General features: G+C 44.2%; 1 protein-coding gene across 1 annotated transcript in view; it reads left to right on the top strand.

The window, feature by feature from the left end:
• Nucleotides 1–27,065, top strand: part of LOC144580184 (uncharacterized) — a 68,722-nt gene that overhangs the window by 20,127 nt on the left and 21,530 nt on the right. The window contains exons 16-30 of the mRNA XM_078355504.1: nt 1,382–1,428; nt 2,103–2,124; nt 2,395–2,439; nt 4,012–4,079; nt 4,498–4,531; nt 6,379–6,446; nt 6,888–6,912; nt 13,801–13,850; nt 14,345–14,369; nt 15,839–15,906; nt 16,325–16,358; nt 18,196–18,263; nt 18,705–18,729; nt 25,614–25,663; nt 26,163–26,187. Of these exons, the coding sequence (XP_078211630.1) occupies nt 1,382–1,428; nt 2,103–2,124; nt 2,395–2,439; nt 4,012–4,079; nt 4,498–4,531; nt 6,379–6,446; nt 6,888–6,912; nt 13,801–13,850; nt 14,345–14,369; nt 15,839–15,906; nt 16,325–16,358; nt 18,196–18,263; nt 18,705–18,729; nt 25,614–25,663; nt 26,163–26,187 (654 nt within the window). The remainder of the gene's footprint in view (nt 1–1,381; nt 1,429–2,102; nt 2,125–2,394; nt 2,440–4,011; nt 4,080–4,497; nt 4,532–6,378; nt 6,447–6,887; nt 6,913–13,800; nt 13,851–14,344; nt 14,370–15,838; nt 15,907–16,324; nt 16,359–18,195; nt 18,264–18,704; nt 18,730–25,613; nt 25,664–26,162; nt 26,188–27,065) is intronic.

Raw genomic sequence — 27,065 nt, 5'->3', positions numbered from 1 at the left:
TCATATACGTGCCTCTTTATAGTTAAATAAATATGTACAATGAAATATTCAAAACCTCATCATGACAGCCACCATGAAATGGCCCAGCAGCTGTACATGAGAGAGCATTTCCATCCCCACAGAATGCTGTCTTGCATGTCTGCTGTGAGCCTGGCCCAGGGTCTGATTGTTGGACTCATGGCACTCAAAGCGTGCACATCAAAGTTGGGATCTCAGGGTTGTGGGATTGGAGGTGAGACCCATAATGGGCCAGTGCAAGGAAAAATGGAAAGGTGATTCCTTCAGCTTCTCTTTCTTACTTGAAGGCTGGAAAGTGTAAGCAATGCCTTGTTGAAGACTTCTGGCTCCACAGAGCTTAGAGAGAGTCTGAGAACACAGAGGAAAGCTTAGAGTTATCTCGTGTAATCCAATGTGACCTCACCTGGAGTAGGAGGGTGGGTCAGTCACTCTCTGAAATAACTTCTTGCTGAGATTTGTGTCTCTAAAGATTGGCCAGTGGACACCATCCATGAGGGAAGCTTCAGTAGGACAATTTCTGCAGGTAGAAAATGATACCCTAGGCTGGGTGCAGTGGCTCAGGCCATTAATCCCAGCACATTGGGAGGCTGTAGTGGGTGGATCACAAGGTCCAGAGATCAAGACCATCCTGGGCAACATGGTGAAACTCCGTCTCTACTAAAACTACAAAAATAAGCTGGGCGTGGTGGTGTGTGCCTGTAGTCCCAGCTACTCAGGAGGCTGAGGCAGGAGAATTGCTTGAAACCAGGAGGTAGATGTTGCAGTCAGCTGAGATTTCACCACTGTATTCCAGCCTGGTGCCTGGTAAGCAAGACTCTGTCTCAAACAAACAAAAAAAACAAAAATGATACCCTAGGAGTATTTCTGGGAGCAGTTGGGTTACACCTGTTGCTTTGGAACCTAGGAAGGGGGCTATGAAGCCAGAACAAAAAAAAAAAATAGCTGTAGAGGTCTGACTTATTTCTGTTGTATTTCAATAAGATAGAGATGAGAGGATGTGTGTCCATGGGCTTTGTGGGCTGCTTTTGTAACCATCGTTTCTTGCTCTGGTATTTAATAATTACTTTTCCCAGGAGACTAGTTTTATATGCCTATGTCACAGCAAACATCTAAGCCTTGCTTTTTGATTGGTTAATATCTTTTGGGAATTGGGAATGCGAGAGTATTATTAGGTCTTGGCATTGTCTAAGATGAAAGATATCTGGTGAGATTCCCTCACTGTACTATTTGAACATAGTTGTTACTCTGAGATGGTCTCAGAATCTTCAGTCCCACACTCCATATGCCACACCCAGCAAAGCTCCCTGAGTTACTCACAGTCTTTAGCCACCAGGGTACTGACTGTTACTCTGTCTCCCTCCAGCTCCTCCTGAGGATTGCAGGAGCATCACTACTGAGGATGATGGCGAGGTAAGAACCCCTTTTTCTGTCCTCTAAAGAATGCTCTGTCAGGTGGGGATTGGGGAGGGAGAGCATCAGGATAAATAGCTAATGGACGAAGGGCTTAAACCTAGGTGATGGGTTGATACATGCAGCAAAGCACCATAGCACATGTTTACCTGTGTAATAAACCTGCACAGTCCTGCACATGCATCCTGGAACCTAAACTTCAAAAGAAAATGAAAAAAGAATTGTTTCTTTTCTGATTTCTTTCCTTCTGTTAATTGTGATAATCTGAGAAGACACATTATGTCTGACATGTCCAATTCTCTTTTTGGGGTTGGAATTCAATGGGAGTGTCTTCCCATCGGATACCTGATATATTAGAATGTTCTTAGATGACAGCATTCATTATCAACTGTAACGCAGAGGAATTTTCCTCAACACCAGTTTTCCTCTTTTCTTTAGGCATTGTGTATTTGCCAGTGTAAATCAACTTCTAGATAAATTCTGTGGGAAAAGGTCTTGTCTTTTCCACAGGTGTCCTCTATTCTAGCATGTTTGATTCTTGGCCTTTGACTTAAACATTGTCTTACAACTAGTTTCCTGAAGTCATCAAGAGACTGACAGATCTGTGGGGGTGGGGGCGGGGGTGCAGAAGAATTAATCTGATCCTCATAGTGTCTTCTTTTGTCTAATTGCAGAGTTCATCACTCGCTGTTTATGGTATGTACCCTGAAGTAGCTCACTTGCTGTGGAACAAACTTGCTGGTTTTAATATATAGAAACCTGATTCTGGGTTCTGGTTAAAGAATATTGGGGGTTTAGTGAGAGCAAATAATTTTGCAAGTGTATAACTATGATGAGAGGGACTGTATGAATGCATGTGAACCCAGAGGACCAGCCAGGGGATGTTACGTGAGCCGACGTGGCTTCACCTGGAGTAGAAGTGAGTGCACCTCTCTCTGACTTACTCTGCTGTTGATGGTTCTAAAGAGTGGATTCTGGAAAATCTCAACAGTGAAGAAGACATCTTTCCAGGTAGGCAACAAGATTACAGGTGGAATCTAATAAAGCAGGTTCCCAGGAGCCTACAGCTTCTGCCTACTGCTTGGGAGGGTGAACGAGTACGTAGAAAGAGAAGAAAAAGAAAACGTGGCTGAAGTTTGTTCTTGTCAGAGTTTAATGTCATAGTGGTGAGAAGTGTGAGTCCCCTGTCTGTGATCACCTCTTCTTTTTCTTCTTTTTTTTGTGTACCTTGTTCTTGCTTTATTATTTAAAGATGGTCTTTCTGAGGATACCTCTTTTCTGCCTCTGCCACTACAAAATGTTAAAGCCTTTGGTTTGGGACACAGTTCTGTCATGGCAGTTACTTAATCCTGAAGACAACAAGTCTTCCACAGTGTGCCCAGATGCTTAGGAGAAACTGATCCTCACCTTGTGAACCGTTAGGTTTCATGGCAGCACATTCATTTGTCTGTCCTTGCTGTTTACTCCTGATCTCAAGGGCTCTCTCTGGGCATGGGGACAGGATGAAGATTTGCTCTGGGGTCATTGCAAAGCTCTAGTGTCTTGTCAATGGACAAAGAAGCACACCCTTGAGCACACTGGTAAATTTTGTTATTTAAATGAGAATATGGAGTGTTACCATCGTTTGTTAAAGAGGCCTTCCTTTTCCCATTGTGCATTCTCGGCACCTTTGTCGAAGATCAGTTGACTGTGTATGCATGCATTGAATATTGGGCTCTCTATTCCATATCTCCAATACTTACGGGTGCCCCCATGCTAGGACGCTGCTGTAGCTTAAGGTAAGTTTAATGTATCCACTCCTCAGATACAGTTTGTACAGAGATAAATTTCCCAAACTCATGGCCTTCTAAATAGAGGAGGAAAGTGCAAAATCAGGAATGGGTGGAAGGTTGATGCTGTGGGCTATTATACTGCATTGATCACACAGCCCTTGTATAACTCATCACCCTAGCAGTGACTTTGAGAACCTAGGTGTGCATGTGGAAGTACAATAGCCTATAGAAATTCTAAGCACTCTCTATCATTATGGGATGGTCTTAATGGTCACATAACCCAGGATTAGAATAGGTAACTTTTACAGTGGACTTTCCTGTGGTTAGAAATGTGAAACACACACGGAGAGGTTACGAGCTGCTGTGATTGGGTTATTCCTCAGCTCCTGTTTAAAAGCAGAGACCAGGCTGGGTGCGGTGGCTCATGCCTGTAATCCTAGCACTTTGGAAGGCCCAGGTGGGTTAATTACTTGAGGTCAGGTGTTTGAGACCAGCCTGGCCATCATGGCGAAACACTGTGTCTAACAACAAGAAAATTAACTGCACATGGTGGTGGGTGTCAGTCATCCCAGCTAGTTGAGAGACTGTGGCAGGAGAATCACTTCATCCTGGGAGGTGGAGGTTGCAGTGAGCCTAGATCACGCCACACCAGTCCAGCCTGAGCAACAGAGTGAGATGAGGAGGGTGGGTCTACAGCTCCGTCTGCTGTAACTCACCTCCATAAGCCAGCCTCCTGTCCACACACCCGAATACAACGCAAGGGATTTCCTCAGTAGAATCCGTGTGGTGACACTTGCCCTATGTCTCCTAGATCAACAAGAGTACCCTGCAGCATGTCCCCATATGAAACCCTTTCAGGCATCCCTCTCGGTTATCACAGTAAGTTCTTCCTTTGTCTGGAAGTTAAATTTTATTTATCTTCCTATGTTTCTTTTTATTGTACTTGAATAAAGATTTGAGAATCTTACCATGTACATTATAGATGACTTAGTGAATTTCTAGGTAGGAAAATGTAAAATGAGAATTCATATAAATTATGTCAGTAAGCATTTTCCTCAGGAGAAAATCTTTCTTGAAAATTATGAATTTGCAACCAAAACAAGCTTTAAAATCCTGCCCAAAAAGCCGGTGCCTTTCTGCAAGTGTTTTCTAGGCTTTGTGTTTGGGGCTGTAGCCACCATCACAATTTTCCATCTGGTTTTCCAACAGCACCTGTTAGGAACAGTTAGGAAAAAGACCTGTGTACACAGGACACAGCATAATCTTACCCTCAGTGTTTTTCTTTCTCTTAATGCAGGAGGAGTCATCTTCATCACTTTCCGAATGGATGAGTACGTATTCTGGGATCATTCTGCTTGGGAAAAATCTTAGTGTTGAGAAAGTGACACTTTCTTGCCTGCTTTGTCTAATGAGGCACTGTCATTGGAGCTTCTTTTTGGAAAACAAGATTTGGGCAGAAATTAAGAGTGTACTGAAGAGTGGTGGCTCTCCTCCATAGTTCCTGTTAGCCATAGTGTCATTTTTGTGAAATAGAATGGGATGCCTCAAGGTGGGGGTTATAAGGTGAGAGTCTGTTTATAGTGATCGTGAATGTCTTTAGGAGTTTGTGTACATTTCTCCAGAAAGCGTGTTTCCATGTGCAGAGCTCAACACAAAGGTGAATGTTGTAAATAAAGATTTCATCACCACTGAACACCTTATGTAAATGAGCCCATTTATCCTCCACCACATCTGTAGCTGGAGGTAAGTTTAATATCTCCATTAATCACATGGAGATACTGCAGAGAGGAGATTGCCAATCTCTTTATCCCTTCAGTGGAAGAGGCAGAGATGAACTCAGGAGCGGGAGGAAGGTTGATGCCACCACTACTACTCGGAAGTAATCACATAGTTCTGGTATAATTTGTCGTTATGTGAGAGTTTTAGCACCTAGGTGTGCATATGGAAGTTTGATAGCCTTTAGAAATCCCAAACACTGTCTCTCTCATAGGATTGTCCCAAACATCACATAACTCAGTGAAGGAATAGCAACATTTTACAGTGGACTTTGGTGTGGTCAGGAGTGGGAAACAGACATTGAGAGGTCAGGATTTTGTCTGCAGTGCTGGATTATTTTCTCAGCTCCTGGTCAAAAGCAGAAAATAGACATTATATTTAATGAGATTATCGCCACAAGCCTTTCATATGCTGCAGTTCAGCACACACCCAAGACACAGCACCAAATAACTGAAGGAAAGTCGAGGCACAGTGGCTCACACCTGTAATCCTAACACTTTGGGAGGCTGAGGCGGGTGGATCACGAGGTCAGGAGTTCGAGACCGGCCTGGCCAGTATGGTGAAACCTGGTCTTTAAAAATACAAAAAGTAGCCATGTGTGGTGACATGTGCCTGCAGTCCCAATGACTCAGGGAGGCAGAGGTTGTAGGGAGCGGAGATCATGACACTGCACTCTAGTTCAGGTGACAGAGCAAGACTCCATCTCAAAAAAGAATTGAAGGAAAAACTTGGGTGTTGTCCTGGTACTCATCTCTGCTGGAATCTTCTGTGCAGCTGGGTTGGAGAGGGTCAGAACCCCCACCTGCTGCTCCCAAGGATGCGCTGTCCCAGTGCTGGAGTCAGTGCCAGCAAGAGCATGGTAGGATAATTGAGTATTTTCAAGTCTTGATATAGTCTTCTTTAAAACAAAAGTTTAGTGAATGTATAGAATACTGTGGCTGGAATTAAGTCTCCTCTTTGAAGAAAGGTTGCTTTTTATCTAGTACAAAATGATCTAAGAGGGACACAGCAGTAGCACATGTGGATCCTGAGCAGGAAATGACCTCGAGGGGATCACGAAGGGAGGGCAAGTTAGCTCAGGTCAGTTTAGGAAGGAGGAGCCCTGAAATGCTGCAGGGAAGCACGGCCTGCCGTGTGTGGTGCACCCTGCTTGAGATGGGCTGTCTCACATTGAGGAGCTTGCTTTAGCTAGAGGACCAAGGCCTCATTGTCCATAGCTCTTCTCATGACCCCATTTGCCTGCCTTTACCACCAAGCGGGATGGGTCAGCAGCAGCTCAGCCTGTGCTGTTAACCCGGCTTGTCAACACCTGCCAGCACCCTCTTCACAGCACCCAAGGCCACCAGAGTGGCTCCTTCGGTGGAAACAATGTGTTGATTGTTACTCTGTTTTCTGCATACAGGAGAATTTGTTCCAGCAGTAATCTTGCCTGGGATAGATTCGTCAGAAGAAGTTATAGCCATTCACAAGGTAAAGTCTTTCTTTGAAATGGGTATTTTGTTGTTCATTTTAATTAGAATATGGAAATCTTACACTGTACATTATAGATGACTGTTTCTTTGTGGGATAATGCAAAGTGAGTTTTTTTCCCCAACTAAGTATGATTCAAGATGGCATCCATAATTTAACAGCTCTTTAGGAACTGTGTGGTAGGAAGTATATTTTTTCAGGATAAATACTGTTTTTTTAAAAAAGTGAATTTGAGAAAAATAAAGTGGAAACATCATGGCATCATGGATGAAAACATCGTGTCTTTCCACAGACATCTTCTAGGCATTGGGGCTATTGCCTCTACCAGTATTTCTCACCTGGTTTTGTAATGTCCCCAAGTGAAGACAAAAGCTGTGCACAGAAGACACAACATGCCTGACCCTCATGGTGTTTTGTTTTTGCTTTTTTTCCTAAATGCAGGGATACTCAACTTTATTGGATGACGGTATGTATTCTGGGATCACCCCTTTGGTAAGGAAAAATCTTAGTGTTGACAAAGGTGGTACTTTCTAGTCTACATGTGCTGGAAAACAACTCTGGTTGGAGCTTCCTGCTGGAAATGAGGTTTGAGCAGGTTGGTGTAAGAACGATGGAGAGTCCATTATAGAACTTGAGGTGATCTCTAGTTTCTGGAAGCAGCAGCATCATTCAGATAGAATATGATGGTGTGCATCAGGATCAGGAGGTATAAGGGAGAGAGTCTCCATGGACTGACTGTGGATATGTTTGAAAGTGTGTGTGCTCTGACCCAGAAAACATGTGCAATGCACAACACAAAGATTAACATTCTAAAAACAAGTTTTATCACCACTGCACTTTCATAAATAAGTCGCTTCATCCTCTACCACAGCTGAATGTGAAGGTTAGTTGTATGTTCCCATCCTCAGAGATGAGGCAGTGGTGAACATTTTATGGTCTTGTCTCCTCAATGGAACAGGTAATTGGGAGCTCAGGAGTGGGGAAAAAGATGGTGCTATGTTCTACTGCACTGGAAGCATCACAATGCCCTGGTATGATTCGTGACTATGCCAGGGAGTCCTAGCATCTCTGGGTGCACGTGAAAGCCTGAAAATGTATGAAAGCCCCAAACACTGTCTATTGTTGTTAGATATTCTCAGTGGTTGCATAACCCGGTGTTGGAGTAGGTATATCATACAGTCAGCTGTGGTGTGCCCTAGCATAGCTCCTCACTATGCCAAGTTGTTCCAGCACTTCTGTGTGCGTGTGGAAGAATGAAAACCTATTCAGATCCCTGATACTGTCATCATTGGATGGTCTGAATGGTCAACTTTCCCAGGGTTTGTTTGAGTAGGTACATTGCACAGTGGGTTTTAGTGTCATCGTTAATGTAAAACATACAGAGTTCACAGGCTTTTGGTCTACAGTGGTGGAGTCATTCCTCACCTTATGTTCAAAATCTGAGAACCAATAGTGACATATTCTATCACATTTAAAAAGATAATGACCACAAGCATTTGAAACTCAGTAGAACCCAATGCCAGGACATAGTATCTTTTAGAACCTTAAGGATCAAGTTGGGTGTTAGCCTGGCCCCATTTTCCCAGCTGGAATCACACGCAGAGCTGGGTTGGAGGGGATCAGTGCCCCTCCTCTGCACCGCTCGCATGACGGGCCGTCTCGATGCTGGAGTCAGTGTGCAGCAGTGACCTCCATGGTGCGCACACATTGTGTTGAAAAGGAAAAGTGGAAGTACAAATAATCACATGCTAAGTAGGGGTCATCTTTAAATCATAGGATAATTGAGTGTTTTCAAGTCTTGTTTTAATTGCCTAATAACAAAAAGTTAGTTAATAAAACCTTTTGGCTAGAATTAAATCTCCTCTTTCAAGAAAGGTTGCTTCTTATTCAGTACAAAATCTTCTAGAGGAGATGATATACAGACAGCAGCACATACAGATTCTAAGGAGGAGATGACATTGGCAGGAATCAATAAGAGGACAAGTGAGCTCAGATGAGATTAGGAAAGAGGAGCCCTACGAGGGGGCCAGGGACACACAGCCTGCACTGTGTGGTGTGCTGTTTGAGATTGGCTAGTTCATAGTTACGACGTGGCCTGGAGCTAGAAACCAAAAGCCCTGATTCCCTTTCTTGGCTATTCCGCTCCTGTGGCTGCTACTCTTCTCCCACATCCACCTCTAGACACTGCTTTAAATGTGTCCCAGAGATTCTGGTATATTGTGTCTTTGTTCTCACTGACTTCAAAGAACATCTTTATTTTTGCCTTCATGTCCTTATTTATCCAGTAATTCGGGAGCAGGTTTTTCAGTTTCCATGATGTGTGGTTTTGAGTGATTTCTTAATCCTCAGTTCTAATTTGATTGCTTTGTGGTCTGAGAGACTGATTGTTATGATTACCATTCTTTTGCATCGAAATACGTGGTGAATTTTAGAGTAGGTGTGATATGCTGCTGAGAAGAATGTATATTCTGTGGATTTGGGGTGGATAGTTGTGTAGATTTCTATTAGGTCTGCTTGGTCCAGATCTGAGTTCAAGTGCTGGATATCCTTGTTAATTTTCTGTCTCGTTGAGCTGTCTAATATTGACAGTGGAGTGTTTAAGTCTCCCACTGTTGTTGTGTGGGAGTCTAAGCTTCTTTGTAGGACATGAAGAACTTGCTTTATGTGTCTGGGTGCTCCTGTGTTGGGTATATATATATATATATATATACTTAGGATTGTTAGCTCTACTTGTTGCATTGATCCCTTTACCATTAAGGTCTCTTAAAAGTCTGTTTTATCAGAGACTAGGTTTGCAACCCCTGTTTTAATTCATTTGCTTGGTAAGTCTTCCTCTATCTCTCCATTTTGAGCCTATGTGTGTTTTTGCATGTGAGATGGGTCTCCTGAATATAGCACATTAATGGGTCTATACTCTGATCCAACTTGCTAGTCTTTGTCTTTCGATTGGGGCATTTAGCCCATTTACATTGAAGGTTAACGTTATGTGTGAATTTGATCCTGCCATTCTGAGGCTAACTGTTTCTTTGGCTCGTCAGTTGATGCAGTGTTTTCATTGTGTCGATGGTCTTTACCATTTGGTATGTTTTTGCAGTCACTGGCACTGGTTGTTTCTTTCCATGTTCAGTGCTTCCTTCAGGAGCTCTTGAAAGGCAGGCCTGGTGGTCATGAAATATCTCAGCACTTGCATAATGTGGTTGAATATGTTCGTAATTTGTGCCTTTTTCTTGATGATATGCATCAGTTCTACATCATCACCTGGGCACAACTGGGATGTTCACATTTTGACACAGGGAGAATGAGTTGCACTTTGACTTCAGAGCTGGATTTAGCACTTTCTGGCGGTCTTCCTAAGACCCTGGACAGAGGTGCTACGTTCTTTTTTCTCGTCTTTATTTTCCTGTATGTTGATGGCAGTGGCACCACCAGAAATTAATGAGAGGCAGAGAACAGGAGTGAGTTCCTGAAACATCTGACTTGGCCCAGAGAGGATATGATCAGCAGCGATGGACTTCACGGTCAGGCCAGACACAGCATAGTTCCCAGGCCTGGTCTCCCTGTGGCTGTGACAGAGAGCAGCTCTTACTTTTCACCTGCTTCTGGGAGTCACCTGACAGCTGGTCCCTGTGTAGTTGCTGTTGGCCACGTGTGGTTTGGCCCAGAATCCTGTGTGACTGGAGGGAGTGTCAGCTTTCAGGCAGGGCACCTGCCCACACTAGTTGCAGGGGAGGTGAGGAGGGACCCTGCTTCAGTGCAGGGTGAGCTCAGCAAAGGGAGAGGTGCTGCTCCGGAGTCCACATGGTCCTTGCAGCTCTCCTGTGTGACCTATAAGATATCATTTTGCCTGTTTCTCTGAGATAGTCCTGGAATTATTAGTCCCAAACTTTGTTTTGTTTCACTCATGTGTGAATGAATCCTGGCCATGACTAGTCACTGAGAGGGCTGGGACTATGTCCTCATGATTCCTTCTCATCCCGGAGCTCAGCCTGGGCAGCCCATCTTGGCCTCCAGTGATGTTCCAATGCTTGCAACCCTTTTGCTGAGATCCAGCACGAGTGTGAAAAGGTGTCCTGTTCATCTTCTGCAGTCTGTTGTTTCTCATGGTAATCAAGAAACCTGAGTGGGTTCTGATCCAAGGTTACAGGACAATAGGGTTGTCTCTGAAGTCAATGAAGTATCTTCCTCATCTCTATTCTGGCTACTTTGGTTCAGTTTTTCTCCTTGCAGAAGATGTTCTTTCTTCTGTTTATGAGTTCTCCTTCGGTGGACCAGGCTTTTTTATTTTTGTTGTGGCCTCCCTGCACTACACAGGGGTCCTGGAGCTTGTTCATGTGCCTTTGAAGTACCCCTCTGTGAATGATCAGGTCAGAGCAGCAACCACTCCGCCAGAATCACCAGGGGGGAGAGTCACATCTTCCTTATCTTTGTGTTTAGACCTGGCGTTCCAGTGTGGTCCTCAGTGGCATATGTACTCATTCATATTTAAATAAATGAAAAAAATTTGTAACCTCACAAGAGCCATGCTACAATGCCCAGTTGCCAAAAGTGTACTCTTAAGAGAGCATCGCCATTCTCCCAGAATCATTTGGGAAGCAGCTGCTGTGAGTCTGGCCCAGGTTCTGTTTGCTGCACTCACCTAATTGAGTGCACGTGCATCAAGGGTGGAATCTCAGGGTTCTCAGACTGAAAGTAAGAGATGCTATGAGCCAGTTTCAGTGAACAGTTGAAGGAGATTATTTCATGTCCTGTGTCTCATCTAAAGGCTCACAACTGTGAGCAGTGCTTTCATAAAGGCCCCCAAGGTCACAGAGCCCAGGGAGAATCACAGTGGACAGAGCAGCAGTGCTGTTTGTGTGTGTGTACATGGGCTCATGAATCTATCCAGGAGGAAATAGACTGATCAGGGCGGGACCAACACTCCGGGGTTGAAGAGTGAGAGACAATTCTTGCGTACAATTGTGGTACAACAGTGAGAGACAATCCTTGTTTTGGAGCCTAGGATGGGATCTCTGAAGTTAATAAACATCAAAGGAAAATAGGTGTAGAATTCTCACTTGGCTTGTTTTGTATCTTAATGAGAAAGTCATAAGAGTTTTGTTCTCATGGGCTCTGTGAATAGAAAACAGAAGATTAGTATGCAGGTGTAAAGTTGAGTGTGGGGTGGAACACAGCCCCTCACAGGCGCTATGTGATTCTGAAGACAAAGTCGCTCATACATGTGCCAGGTGAAGGGAGTGCACTCTCTTTCTCTACATTCTCGGGACCCGCACCAACACCTTCCTGTACTGTCCTCACTGCCTGCTCCTGCTCTAAGGGTGCTTCCTGGAGAGAATCTTTCCTCTGGGATTCCTACGTATGCCCCAGAAACACATGACTGAGCACATTTTTGGCCTCCACTCCTCACCCAGTCTTATTTAATGCCAAATCCTTGGGCTTTGAATGAAAACTGATTTGGTTTTTACTTGAGAGGCCCGAGGCCAGCTTTTGCTCAAGGCCCTCTGTGGCTGGCAGGAATCCTAGGGGATATGTGTGGAGGGGTTGCTGTGTTTCTGTAGACAGTGGCTCTCACTCTCCCTGTAGCCTGGTCCCTGGACTAAAGTGGGCCCAGGACAGAAGTGCTGGACAGCTGGCATAGGGGTCACTTGTCTTGTCACATTCTCCTCTCTGGCCCAACAGTCTTGAGCTGCTCCTCACACTCCAGTCAGACCCAGCTTGTTCTCTGTGTCAGGACTGCCGGGTGCCTTCCCTACTGGTCTTTGCATAGCTCAGGCAAACCCTGAGAGGGCCTGACAACTGCTGGCCTCAGCTGCAGATTAAGGCTGCTGTGTGGAGACTTATTGTCTATAAATCAAATTTTATTGCCGTGTCAATGTCAGTACTTATCCCGCAATTAAAAGCACTGAGGCTTTTGTGATTTTCAAATGTTTCCTGTTAACCTCAGATGCCATCTCCTTGTAACCCAATTCCCCTAAGTCCTCTTTAATCCCGAGAATATCCTTAGCTTTTGTTTGTTGTTGTTTTGTTATTGTTATTGTTGTTTGGTACCCGGTGGGCTTTCTGCTGTGGGTGATTAAAGGTTGAGATCAGAATTAGCGACATTGTGGATGTATAATTCATAGACGGCTGCCCAGTGGGCTCTATGAGAGAGCAGGTCGTGGCCTTGGCCAGGGCCTGCCAAGATACATGATTTAGAGGAATAGAAGAAAGGCATGAGGGCAGCAAAGCCATGAAGGTGGAGGGGAAGCCAAGGTGTACACCAGGAGAGTGAGTTGTACCCTATTACCTGGGCATCTCTGGAATGTTCCAGCCTCATCTAAAGGTAGACTTTAGCTACGACTTCATGGCTGGCCTGAATGGTAGCCGTTTTTCTAGGAGCTTTTTTAGAGGAGCTACTTTGTTTCTTGTCTTCTCCATGTTTCTTTGTGTTGATGGCAGGGGCTCCAACAGAAACTAGTGAGAGACAGTGAACAGGAGTGGGCTCCTGAAATGTTCAACTTAGCCCAGAGAGGACATGATCAGCAGGGATGAACTTGAGGGTTAGGCCAGACACTTGAGGGTAGTTACCCAGCTTGATCTCCCTTTCGTGGCACAGTGAATAGCTTCTGGCAGTAGCCTGACAGGTGGTCCTTGTGTAGCTAGATTGTTCTGCACAGCTTGGTTAGAGAGGATCAACATCGCACCTTCGGCCACTCACCTTCTCCCAGGACTGGGAGAGCCTTGGAGCCAGTGTATGATCAGCTGTGGACCCCATTTAACACACATGAGGTGATGAAAATAAAGAGTGGAAAGAGAAATACCATATGCTAAGCAGCGGTTATCTTCAAGTGATAGGATCACTGAGTATTTTCATATTTTGGTTTAAATTTTTACTAAGGGTTAATAAATACAATAGCACTGTTATCTCTTAAAGTAAAAAGTGTTAGAAAGGTAAAATAAATAAATACAACAGCATATGTTGGCCAGAATGTAATATTTTATCTGAGTCAAGCTTGTTCCTTATCATGTAGAAAATCTTGTAGATGGGGTCATAGTCAGGGTAGCACTACTTGTGAACTGTGGGAGGAAATGACTTTGGAAGGGGTGAAGAAGGGAGGGCAAGATGGCTGAGCTCAGATTAGAAAGGAGGAACCCTGAGCACCTGCGGGGAAACATAACCTGCCCTGTGTGGGGTGCCATGTTTGAGATGGACTATTCCAGGTGGCCTGGAGCTATAAACCCAAAGGCCCTGATTCCCTTTCTTTTCCGCTCCTGTCCTTTTCCTGCCATTCTCCCCCTTTACTCACATCGTAGCATGCCCCTGAGTTGTTAATGAGCAATGCCACCAGGTATTGACAGTCACTTTGCATCCTTCTAGGGCCTGATCTTCAGCAGGAGGACCCTTCCGTTGATGCTGCATGGGTCAAGGTACAATGGGATATGCAGGCCACAGGCTGTGTCTGAGTTAAACTATTGCTTTCTTGACTTTATTTTTTTGAATCAACATCAGAAAATGTTATATAAGATAGGAGAATTTTTCCATATAAATTGTAGGTGACTTACAGAATTTCCTTGGCTGGGGGAGTTTTGAACGAGAGTCTCTTCTTGAGTGAGACTCAATTCAAGACAGTGGGAGAAAATGACAGCATTAACCACACACTCTGTGGTCACAAGTTTTTTTGCCTTGGCAGGTTTGTTTTCTTTTGGGGACTAAAAGCACATAATGGCCAAACAACATGGTTGGAAGGAAACATCATCCAAGAAAAACGTTGTCTTTAGCATAGTCGATGTGCTCGCTTCTTCCTGTGGGCTTCTTTGATTGAACCCTTGTTTCCATCTTGTTTTTTAATGTTACCAAGTGCAGGAAGGTCAGGGAACAGCATGGTCTGGTGCTCATAGCAGTTTATTTTCTGTAATTACAGGAGGCTACAGGACTGCAGCAAGCTGGTAAGTATCATATCAATGTGCTGGGATTACAGTCATTAGCCACTGTATCCTACCTTCTGTGTGTGCGTCTGTGTGTGTGTGTGTGTGTGTGTGTGTGTGTGTTTCAATTTTATTTTAAGTTCTGAGATGCATGTGTGGAAGGAGCTGGTTTATTACGTAAGTGTAAACGTGTCATGGTTGTTTGTTGCACCTATCAACCCATCATTGAGGTGTTAAGCCTCGCATGCACTAGGTATTTGTACTAATGATCTTTTCCCTCTTGCCTTCACTCCCAGGGATTACTTTTTTGCTAAGGAAATACCTTAGTTTTTCAGAATGATTACACTTTTTACCCTGCTTTTGTTACAGAATTTCTCTGGTTTAACCTTCCTAACAGAAAAGAGGTTTTAGGCAGTTTTGTATAAAAATCATTCAGAGTTTGGTAGGGAATAGTACCGTCTTTCTGTAGTGCTTTCATGAAGTTGTGTTGCTTACATGAAAGAGGGTGGTGTGCATCAGGTTTGGGAGGTATGGAGTAGAGAGTCTATGTGCAGTGGGTGTGAAGGTCCCTGTGAATTTTTATGCATTTTCAAAGTACAACACTAGTATTAATTTTTCAAATAGTTGATGTACGTACACTTTAAATACATCAACCCATTCATTCTCCACCACAGCTGTAGCTTAAGGTAAGTTTAATGTATGCACTCCTCAGATACAGTTTGTACAGAGATAAATTTCCCAAACTCATGGCCTTCTAAATAGAGGAGGGAAGTGCAAAGTCAGGAATGGGTGGGAGGTGATGCTGTGGGCTATTATACTGCATTGATCACACAGCCCTTGTATAACTCATCACCCTAGCAGTGACTTTGAGAACCATGGTGTGCATGTGGAAGTACAATAGCCTATAGAAATTCTAAGCACTCTCTATCATTATGGGATGGTCTTAATGGTCACATAACCCAGGATTAGAATAGGTAACTTTTACAGTGGACTTTCCTGTGGTTAGAAATGTGAAACACACAGGGAGAGGTTAGGAGCTGCTGTGATTGGGTTATTCCTCAGCTCCTGTTTAAAAGCAGAGACCAGGCTGGGTGCGGTGGCTCATGCCTGTAATCCTAGCACTTTGGAAGGCCGAGGTGGGTTAATTACTTGAGGTCAGGTGTTTGAGACCAGCCTGGCCATCATGGCAAAACACTGTGTCTAACAACAAGAAAATTAACTGCACATGGTGGTGGGTGTCAGTCATCCCAGCTAGTTGAGAGACTGTGGCAGGAGAATCACTTCATCCTGGGAGGTGGAGGTTGCAGTGAGCCTAGATCATGCCACACCAGTCCAGCCTGAGCAACAGAGTGAGATGAGGAGGGTGGGTCTACAGCTCCGTCTGCTGTAACTCACCTCCATAAGCCAGCCTCCTGTCCACACCCCCCAATACAACGCAAGGGATTTCCTCAGTAGAATCCGTGTGGTGACACTTGCCCTATGTCTCCTAGATCAACAAGAGTACCCTGCACCATGTCCCCATATGGAACCCTCTCAGGGATCCCTCTCGGTTATTACAGTAAGTTCTTCCTTTGTCTGGAAGTTAAATTTTATTTATCTTCCTATGTTTCTTTTTATTGTACTTGAATAAAGATTTGAGAATCTTACCATGTACATTATAGATGACTTAGTGAATTTCTAGGTAGGAAAATGTAAAATGAGAATTCATATAAACTATGTCAGCAAGCATTTTCCTCAGGAGAAAATGTTTCTTGAAAATTATGAATTTAGAACCAAAATAAGCTTTAAAATCCTGCCCAAAAAGCTGGTGCCTTTCTGCAAGTGTTTTCTAGGCTTTATGTTTGGGGCTGTAGCCACCACCACAATTTTCCATCTGGTTTTCCAACAGCGCCTGTTAGGAACAGTTAGGAAAAAGACCTGTGTACACAGGACACAGCATAATCTTACCCTCAGTGTTTTTCTTTCTCTTAATGCAGGAGGAGTCATCTTCATCACTTTCCGAATGGACGAGTACGTATTCTGGGATCATTCTGCTTGGGAAAAATCTTAGTGTTGAGAAAGTGACACTTTCTTGCCTGCTTTGTCTAATGAGGCACTGTCATTGGAGCTTCTTTTTGGAAAACAAGATTTGGGCAGAAATTAAGAGTGTACTGAAGAGTGGTGGCTCTCCTCCATAGTTCCTGTTAGCCATAGTGTCATTTTTGTGAAATAGAATGGGATGCCTCAAGGTGGGGGTTATAAGGTAAGAGTCTGTTTATAGTGATCGTGAATATCTTTGGGAGTTTGTGTACATTTGTCCAGAAAGCGTGTTACCATGTGCAGAGCTCAACACAAAGGTGAATGTTGTAAATAAAGATTTCATCACCACTGAACACCTTATATAAATCAGCCCATTTATCCTCCACCACATCTGTAGCTGGAGGTAAGTTTAATATCTCCATTAATCACATGGAGATACTGCAGAGAGGAGATTGCCAATCTCTTTATCCCTTCAGTGGAAGAGGCAGAGATGAACTCAGGAGCGGGAGGAAGGTTGATGCCACCACTACTACTCGGAAGTAATCACATAGTTCTGGTATAATTTGTCGTTATGTGAGAGTTTTAGCACCTAGGTGTGCATATGGAAGTTTGATAGCCTTTAGAAATCCCAAACACTGTCTCTCTCATAGGATTGTCCCAAACATCACATAACTCAGTGAAGGAATAGCAACATTTTACAGTGGACTTTGGTGTGGTCAGGAGTGGGAAACAGACATTGAGAGGTCAGGATTTTGTCTGCAGTGCTGGATTATTTTCTCAGCTCCTGGTCAAAAGCAGAAAATAGACATTATATTTAATGAGATTATCACCACAAGCCTTTCATATGCTGCAGTTCAGCACACACCCAAGACACAGCACCAAATAACTGAAGGAAAGTTGAGGCACAGTGGCTCACACCTGTAATCCTAACACTTTGGGAGGCTGAGGCGGGTGGATCACGAGGTCAGGAGTTCGAGACCGGCCTGGCCAGTATGGTGAAACCTGGTCTTTAAAAATACAAAAAGTAGCCATGTGTGGTGGCATGTGCCTACAGTCCCAATGACTCAGGGAGGCAGAGGTTGTAGGGAGCGGAGATCATGACACTGCACTCTAGTTCAGGTGACAGAGCAAGACTCCATCTCAAAAAAGAATTGAAGGAAAAACTTGGGTGTTGTCCTGGTACTCATCTCTGCTGGAATCTTCTGTGCAGCTGGGTTGGAGAGGGTCAGAACCCCCACCTGCTGCTCCCAAGGATGCGCTGTCCCAGTGCTGGAGTCAGTGCATGGTAGGATAATTGAGTATTTTCAAGTCTTGATATAGTCTTCTTTAAAACAAAAGTTTAGTGAATGTATAGAATACTGTGGCTGGAATTAAGTCTTCTCTTTGAAGAAAGGTTGCTTTTTATCTAGTACAAAATGATCTAAGAGGGACACAGCAGTAGCACATGTGGATCCTGAGCTGGAAATGACCTCGAGGGGATCACGAAGGGAGGGCAAGTTAGCTCAGGTCAGTTTAGGAAGGAGGAGCCCTGAAATGCTGCAGGGAAGCACGGCCTGCCGTGTGTGGTGCGCCCTGCTTGAGATGGGCTGTCTCACATTGAGGAGCTTGCTTTAGCTAGAGGACCAAGGCCTCATTGTCCATAGCTCTTCTCATGACCCCATTTGCCTGCCTTTACCACCAAGCGGGATGGGTCAGCAGCAGCTCAGCCTGTGCTGTTAACCCGGCTTGTCAACACCTGCCAGCACCCTCTTCACAGCGCACAAGGCCACCAGAGTGGCTCCTTCGGTGGAAACAATGTGTTGATTGTTACTCTGTTTTCTGCATACAGGAGAATTTGTTCCAGCAGTAATCTTGCCTGGGATAGATTCGTCAGAAGAAGTTATAGCCATTCACAAGGTAAAGTCTTTCTTTGAAATGGGTATTTTGTTGTTCATTTTAATTAGAATATGGAAATCTTACACTGTACATTATAGATGACCGTTTCTTTGTGGGATAATGCAAAGTGAGTTTTTTTCCCCAACTAAGTATGATTCAAGATGGCATCCATAATTTAACAGCTCTTTAGGAACTGTGTGGTAGGAAGTATATTTTTTCAGGATAAATACTGTTTTTTTAAAAAAGTGAATTTGAGAAAAATAAAGTGGAAACATCATGGCATCATGGATGAAAACATCGTGCCTTTCCACAGACATCTTCTAGGCATTGGGGCTATTGCCTCTACCAGTATTTCTCACCTGGTTTTGTAATGTCCCCAAGTGAAGACAAAAGCTGTGCACAGAAGACACAACATGCCTGACCCTCATGGTGTTTTGTTTTTGCTTTTTTTCCTAAATGCAGGGATACTCAACTTTATTGGATGACGGTATGTATTCTGGGATCACCCCTTTGGTAAGGAAAAATCTTAGTGTTGACAAAGGTGGTACTTTCTAGTCTACATGTGCTGGAAAACAACTCTGGTTGGAGCTTCCTGCTGGAAATGAGGTTTGAGCAGGTTGGTGTAAGAACGATGGAGAGTCCATTATAGAACTTGAGGTGATCTCTAGTTTCTGGAAGCAGCAGCATCATTCAGATAGAATATGATGGTGTGCATCAGGATCAGGAGGTATAAGGGAGAGAGTCTCCATGGACTGACTGTGGATATGTTTGAAAGTGTGTGTGCTCTGACCCAGAAAACATGTGCAATGCACAACACAAAGATTAACATTCTAAAAACAAGTTTTATCACCACTGCACTTTCATAAATAAGTTGCTTCATCCTCTACCACAGCTGAATGTGAAGGTTAGTTGTATATTCCCATCCTCAGAGATGAGGCAGTGGTGAACATTTTATGGTCTTGTCTCCTCAATGGAACAGGTAATTGGGAGCTCAGGAGTGGGGAAAAAGATGGTGCTATGTTCTACTGCACTGGAAGCATCACAATGCCCTGGTATGATTCGTGACTATGCCAGGGAGTCCTAGCATCTCTGGGTGCACGTGAAAGCCTGAAAATGTATGAAAGCCCCAAACACTGTCTATTGTTGTTAGATATTCTCAGTGGTTGCATAACCCGGTGTTGGAGTAGGTATATCGTACAGTCAGCTGTGGTGTGCCCTAGCATAGCTCCTCACTATGCCAAGTTGTTCCAGCACTTCTGTGTGCGTGTGGAAGAATGAAAACCTATTCAGATCCCCGATACTGTCATCATTGGATGGTCTGAATGGTCAACTTTCCCAGGGTTTGTTTGAGTAGGTACATTGCACAGTGGGTTTTAGTGTCATCGTTAATGTAAAACATACAGAGTTCACAGGCTTTTGGTCTACAGTGGTGGAGTCATTCCTCACCTTATGTTCAAAATCTGAGAACCAATAGTGACATATTCTATCACATTTAAAAAGATAATGACCACAAGCATTTGAAACTCAGTAGAACCCAATGCCAGGACATAGTATCTTTTAGAACCTTAAGGATCAAGTTGGGTGTTAGCCTGGCCCCATTTTCCCAGCTGGAATCACACGCAGAGCTGGGTTGGAGGGGATCAGTGCCCCTCCTCTGCACCGCTCGCATGACGGGCCGTCTCGATGCTGGAGTCAGTGTGCAGCAGTGACCTCCATGGTGCGCACACATTGTGTTGAAAAGGAAAAGTGGAAGTACAAATAATCACATGCTAAGTAGGGGTCATCTTTAAATCATAGGATAATTGAGTGTTTTCAAGTCTTGTTTTAATTGCCTAATAACAAAAAGTTAGTTAATAAAACCTTTTGGCTAGAATTAAATCTCCTCTTTCAAGAAAGGTTGCTTCTTATTCAGTACAAAATCTTCTAGAGGAGATGATATACAGACAGCAGCACATACAGATTCTAAGGAGGAGATGACATTGGCAGGAATCAATAAGAGGACAAGTGAGCTCAGATGAGATTAGGAAAGAGGAGCCCTACGAGGGGGCCAGGGACACACAGCCTGCACTGTGTGGTGTGCTGTTTGAGATTGGCTAGTTCATAGTTACGACGTGGCCTGGAGCTAGAAACCAAAAGCCCTGATTCCCTTTCTTGGCTATTCCGCTCCTGTGGCTGCTACTCTTCTCCCACATCCACCTCTAGACACTGCTTTAAATGTGTCCCAGAGATTCTGGTATATTGTGTCTTTGTTCTCACTGACTTCAAAGAACATCTTTATTTTTGCCTTCATGTCCTTATTTATCCAGTAATTCGGGAGCAGGTTTTTCAGTTTCCATGATGTGTGGTTTTGAGTGATTTCTTAATCCTCAGTTCTAATTTGATTGCTTTGTGGTCTGAGAGACTGATTGTTATGATTTCCATTCTTTTGCATCGAAATACGTGGTGAATTTTAGAGTAGGTGTGATATGCTGCTGAGAAGAATGTATATTCTGTGGATTTGGGGTGGATAGTTGTGTAGATTTCTATTAGGTCTGCTTGGTCCAGATCTGAGTTCAAGTGCTGGATATCCTTGTTAATTTTCTGTCTCGTTGAGCTGTCTAATATTGACAGTGGAGTGTTTAAGTCTCCCACTGTTGTTGTGTGGGAGTCTAAGCTTCTTTGTAGGACATGAAGAACTTGCTTTATGTGTCTGGGTGCTCCTGTGTTGGTATATATATATATACTTAGGATTGTTAGCTCTACTTGTTGCATTGATCCCTTTACCATTAAGGTCTCTTAAAAGTCTGTTTTATCAGAGACTAGGTTTGCAACCCCTGTTTTAATTCATTTGCTTGGTAAGTCTTCCTCTATCTCTCCATTTTGAGCCTATGTGTGTTTTTGCATGTGAGATGGGTCTCCTGAATATAGCACATTAATGGGTCTTGACTCTTTTATCCAACTTGCTAGTCTTTCTCTTTTGATTGGGGCATTTAGCCCATTTACATTGAAGGTTAACGTTATGTGTGAATTTGATCCTGCCATTCTGAGGCTAACTGTTTTTTTGGCTCGTCAGTTGATGCAGTGTTTTCATTGTGTCGATGGTCTTTACCATTTGGTATGTTTTTGCAGTCACTGGCACTGGTTGTTTCTTTCCATGTTTAGTGCTTTCTTCAGGAGCTCTTGAAAGGCAGGCCTGGTGGTCATGAAATATCTCAGCACTTGCATAATGTGGTTGAATATGTTCGTAATTTGTGCCTTTTTCTTGATGATATGCATCAGTTCTACATCATCACCTGGGCACAACTGGGATGTTCGTATTTTGACACAGGGAGAATGAGTTGCACTTTGACTTCAGAGCTGGATTTAGCACTTTCTGGCAGTCTTCCTAAGACCCTGGACAGAGGTGCTACGTTCTTTTTTCTTGTCTTCTCTATTTTCCTGTATGTTGATGGCAGTGGCACCACCAGAAATTAATGAGAGGCAGAGAACAGGAGTGAGTTCCTGAAACATCTGACTTGGCCCAGAGAGGATATAATCAGCAGCGATAGACTTCACGGTCAGGCCAGACACAGCGTAGTTCCCAGGCCTGGTCTCCCTGTGGCTGGGACAGAGAGCAGCTCTTACTTTTCACCTGCTTCTGGGAGTCACCTGACAGCTGGTCCCTGTGTAGTTGCTGTTGGCCACGTGTGGTTTGGCCCAGAACCCTGTGTGACTGGAGGGAGTGTCAGCTTTCAGGCAGGGCACCTGCCCACACTAGTTGCAGGGGAGGTGAGGAGGGACCCTGCTTCAGTGCAGGGTGAGCTCAGCAAAGGGAGAGGTGCTGCTCCGGAGTCCACATGGTCCTTGCAGCTCTCCTGTGTGACCTATAAGATATCATTTTGCCTGTTTCTCTGAGATAGTCCTGGAATTATTAGTCCCAAACTTTGTTTTGTTTCACTCATGTGTGAATGAATCCTGGCCATGACTAGTCACTGAGAGGGCAGGGACTATGTCCTCATGATGCCTTCTCATCCCGGAGCTCAGCCTGGGCAGCCCATCTTGGCCTCCAGTGATGTTCCAATGCTTGCAACCCTTTTGCTGAGATCCAGCACGAGTGTGAAAAGGTGTCCTGTTCATCTTCTGCAGTCTGTTGTTTCTCATGGTAATCAAGAAACCTGAGTGGGTTCTGATCCAAGGTTACAGGACAATAGGGTTGTCTCTGAAGTCAATGAAGTATCTTCCTCATCTCTATTCTGGCTACTTTGGTTCAGTTTTTCTCCTTGCAGAAGATGTTCTTTCTTCTGTTTATGAGTTCTCCTTCGGTGGACCAGGCTTTTTTATTTTTGTTATGGCCTCCCTGCACTACACAGGGGTCCTGGAGCTTGTTCATGTGCTCTTGAAGTACCCCTTTGTGAATGATCAGGTCAGAGCAGCAACCACTCCGCCAGAATCACCAGGGGGGAGAGTCACATCTTCCTCATCTTTGTGTTTAGACCTGGCGTTCCAGTGTGGTCCTCAGTGGCATATGTACTCATTCATATTTAAATAAATGAAAAAAATTTGTAACCTCACAAGAGCCATGCTACAATGCCCAGTTGCCAAAAGTGTACTCTTAAGAGAGCATCGCCATTCTCCCAGAATCATTTGGGAAGCAGCTGCTGTGAGTCTGGCCCAGGTTCTGTTTGCTGCACTCACCTAATTGAGTGCACGTGCATCAAGGGTGGAATCTCAGGGTTCTCAGACTGAAAGTAAGAGATGCTGTGAGCCAGTGTCAGTGAACAGTTGAAGGAGATTATTTCATGTCCTGTGTCTCATCTAAAGGCTCACAACTGTGAGCAGTGCTTTCATAAAGGCCCCCAAGGTCACAGAGCCCAGGGAGAATCACAGTGGACAGAGCAGCAGTGCTGTTTGTGTGTGTGTACATGGGCTCATGAATCTATCCAGGAGGAAATAGACTGATCAGGGCGGGACCAACACTCCGGGGTTGAAGAGTGAGAGACAATTCTTGCATACAATTGTGGTACAACAGTGAGAGACAATCCTTGTTTTGGAGCCTAGGATGGGATCTCTGAAGTTAATAAACATCAAAGGAAAATAGGTGTAGAATTCTCACTTGGCTTGTTTTGTATCTTAATGAGAAAGTCGTAAGAGTTTTGTTCTCATGGGCTCTGTGAATAGAAAACAGAAGATTAGTATGCAGGTGTAAAGTTGAGAGTGGGGTGGGACACAGCCCCTCACAGGCACTATGTGATTCTGAAGACAAAGTCGCTCATACATGTGCCAGGTGAAGGGAGTGCACTCTCTTTCTCTACATTCTCGGGACCTGCACCAACACCTTCCTGTACTGTCCTCACTGCCTGCTCCTGCTCTAAGGGTGCTTCCTGGAGAGAATCTTTCCTCTGGGATTCCTACGTATGCCCCAGAAACACATGACTGAGCACATTTTTGGCCTCCACTCCTCACCCAGTCTTATCCAATGCCAAATCCTTGGGCTTTGAATGAAAACTGATTTGGTTTTTACTTGAGAGGCCCGAGGCCAGCTTTTGCTTAAGGCCCTCTGTGGCTGGCAGGAATCCTAGGGGATATGTGTGGAGGGGTTGCTGTGTTTCTGTAGACAGTGGCTCTCACTCTCCCTGTAGCCTGGTCCCTGGACTAAAGTGGGCCCAGGACAGAAGTGCTGGACAGCTGGCATAGGGGTCACTTGTCTTGTCACATTCTCCTCTCTGGCCCAACAGTCTTGAGCTGCTCCTCACACTCCAGTCAGACCCAGCTTGTTCTCTGTGTCAGGACTGCCGGGTGCCTTCCCTACTGGTCTTTGAATAGCTCAGGCAAACCCTGAGAGGGCCTGACAACTGCTGGCCTCAGCTGCAGATTAAGGCTGCTGTGTGGCGACTTATTGTCTATAAATCAAATTTTATTGCCGTGTCAATGTCAGTACTTATCCCGCAATTAAAAGCACTGAGGCTTTTGTGATTTTCAAATGTTTCCTGTTAACCTCAGATGCCATCTCCTTGTAACCCAATTCCCCTGAATCCTCTTTAATCCCGAGAATATCCTTAGCTTTTGTTTGTTGTTGTTTTGTTATTGTTATTGTTGTTTGATACCCGGTGGGCTTTCTGCTGTGGGTGATTAAAGGTTGAGATCAGAATTAGCGACATTGTGGATGTATAATTCATAGACGGCTGCCCAGTGGGCTCTATGAGAGAGCAGGTCGTGGCCTTGGCCAGGGCCTGCCAAGATACATGATTTAGAGGAATAGAAGAAAGGCATGAGGGCAGCAAAGCCATGAAGGTGGAGGGGAAGCCAAGGTGTACACCAGGAGAGTGAGTTGTACCCTATTACCTGGGCATCTCTGGAATGTTCCAGCCTCATCTAAAGGTAGACTTTAGCTCCGACTTCATGGCTGGCCTGAATGGTAGCCGTTTTTCTAGGAGCTATTTTAGAGGAGCTACTTTGTTTCTTGTCTTCTCCATGTTTCTTTGTGTTGATGGCAGGGGCTCCAACAGAAACTAGTGAGAGACAGTGAACAGGAGTGAGTTCCTGAAACGTTCAACTTAGCCCAGAGAGGACATGATCAGCAGGGATGAACTTGAGGGTTAGGCCAGACACTTGAGGGTAGTTACCCAGCTTGATCTCCCTTTCGTGGCACAGTGAATAGCTTCTGGCAGTAGCCTGACAGGTGGTCCTTGTGTAGCTAGATTGTTCTGCACAGCTTGGTTAGAGAGGATCAACATCGCACCTTCGGCCACTCACCTTCTCCCAGGACTGGGAGAGCCTTGGAGCCAGTGTATGATCAGCTGTGGACCCCATTTAACACACATGAGGTGATGAAAATAAAGAGTGGAAAGAGAAATACCATATGCTAAGCAGCGGTTATCTTCAAGTGATAGGATCACTGAGTATTTTCATATTTTGGTTTAAGTTTTTACTAAGGGTTAATAAATACAATAGCACTGTTATCTCTTAAAGTAAAAAGTGTTAGAAAGGTAAAATAAATAAATACAACATCATATGTTGGCCAGAATGTAATATTTTATCTGAGTCAAGCTTGTTCCTTATCATGTAGAAAATCTTGTAGATGGGGTCATAGTCAGGGTAGCACTACTTGTGAACTGTGGGAGGAAATGACTTTGGAAGGGGTGAAGAAGGGAGGGCAAGATGGCTGAGCTCAGATTAGAAAGGAGGAACCCTGAGCACCTGCGGGGAAACATAACCTGCCCTGTGTGGGGTGCCATGTTTGAGATGGACTATTCCAGGTGGCCTGGAGCTATAAACCCAAAGGCCCTGATTCCCTTTCTTTTCCGCTCCTGTCCTTTTCCTGCCATTCTCCCCCTTTACTCACATCGTAGCATGCCCCTGAGTTGTTAATGAGCAATGCCACCAGGTATTGACAGTCACTTTGCATCCTTCTAGGGCCTGATCTTCAGCAGGAGGACCCTTCTGTTGATGCTGCATGGGTCAAGGTACAATGGGATATGAATGTCAGGCCACAGGCTGTGTCTGAGTTAAACTATTGCTTTCTTGACTTTATTTTTTTGAATCAACATCAGAAAATGTTATATAAGATAGGAGAATTTTTCCATATAAATTGTAGGTGACTTACAGAATTTCCTTGGCTGGGGGAGTTTTGAATGAGAGTCTCTTCTTGAGTGAGACTCAATTCAAGACAGTGGGAGAAAATGACAGCATCTACCACATACTCTGTGGTCACAAGTTTTTTTGCCTTGGCAGGTTTGTTTTCTTTTGGGGACTAAAAGCACATAATGGCCAAACAACATGGTTGGAAGGAAACATCATCCAAGAAAAACGTTGTCTTTAGCATAGTCGATGTGCTCGCTTCTTCCTGTGGGCTTCTTTGATTGAACCCTTGTTTCCATCTTGTTTTTTAATGTTACCAAGTGCAGGAAGGTCAGGGAACAGCATGGTCTGGTGCTCATAGCAGTTTATTTTCTGTAATTACAGGAGGCTACAGGACTGCAGCAAGCTGGTAAGTATCATATCAATGTGCTGGGATTACAGTCATTAGCCACTGTATCCTACCTTCTGTGTGTGCGTCTGTGTGTGTGTGTGTGTGTGTGTGTGTGTGTGTGTTTCAATTTTATTTTAAGTTCTGAGATGCATGTGTGGAAGGAGCTGGTTTATTACGTAAGTGTAAACATGTCATGGTTGTTTGTTGCACCTATCAACCCATCATTGAGGTGTTAAGCCTCGCATGCACTAGGTATTTGTACTAATGATCTTTTCCCTCTTGCCTTCACTCCCAGGGATTACTTTTTTGCTAAGGAAATACCTTAGTTTTTCAGAATGATTACACTTTTTACCCTGCTTTTGTTACAGAATTTCTCTGGTTTAACCTTCCTAACAGAAAAGAGATTTTAGGCAGTTTTGTATAAAAATCATTCAGAGTTTGGTAGGGAATAGTACCGTCTTTCTGTAGTGTTTTCATGAAGTTGTGTTGCTTACATGAAAGAGGGTGGTGTGCATCAGGTTTGGGAGGTATGGAGTAGAGAGTCTATGTGCAGTGGGTGTGAAGGTCCCTGTGAATTTTTATGCATGTTCAAAGTACAACACTAGTATTAATTTTTCAAATAGTTGATGTACGTACACTTTAAATACATCAACCCATTCATTCTCCACCACAGCTGTAGCTTAAGGTAAGTTTAATGTATGCACTCCTCAGATACAGTTTGTACAGAGATAAATTTCCCAAACTCATGGCCTTCTAAATAGAGGAGGGAAGTGCAAAGTCAGGAATGGGTGGGAGGTGATGCTGTGGGCTATTATACTGCATTGATCACACAGCCCTTGTATAACTCATCACCCTAGCAGTGACTTTGAGAACCATGGTGTGCATGTGGAAGTACA

This window comes from Callithrix jacchus, chromosome 18 (genome assembly GCF_049354715.1).
Source record: "Callithrix jacchus isolate 240 chromosome 18, calJac240_pri, whole genome shotgun sequence".
Taxonomy (NCBI): Eukaryota; Metazoa; Chordata; class Mammalia; order Primates; family Cebidae; genus Callithrix; species Callithrix jacchus.
This window is presented reverse-complemented; position numbering and strand designations above follow the sequence as displayed.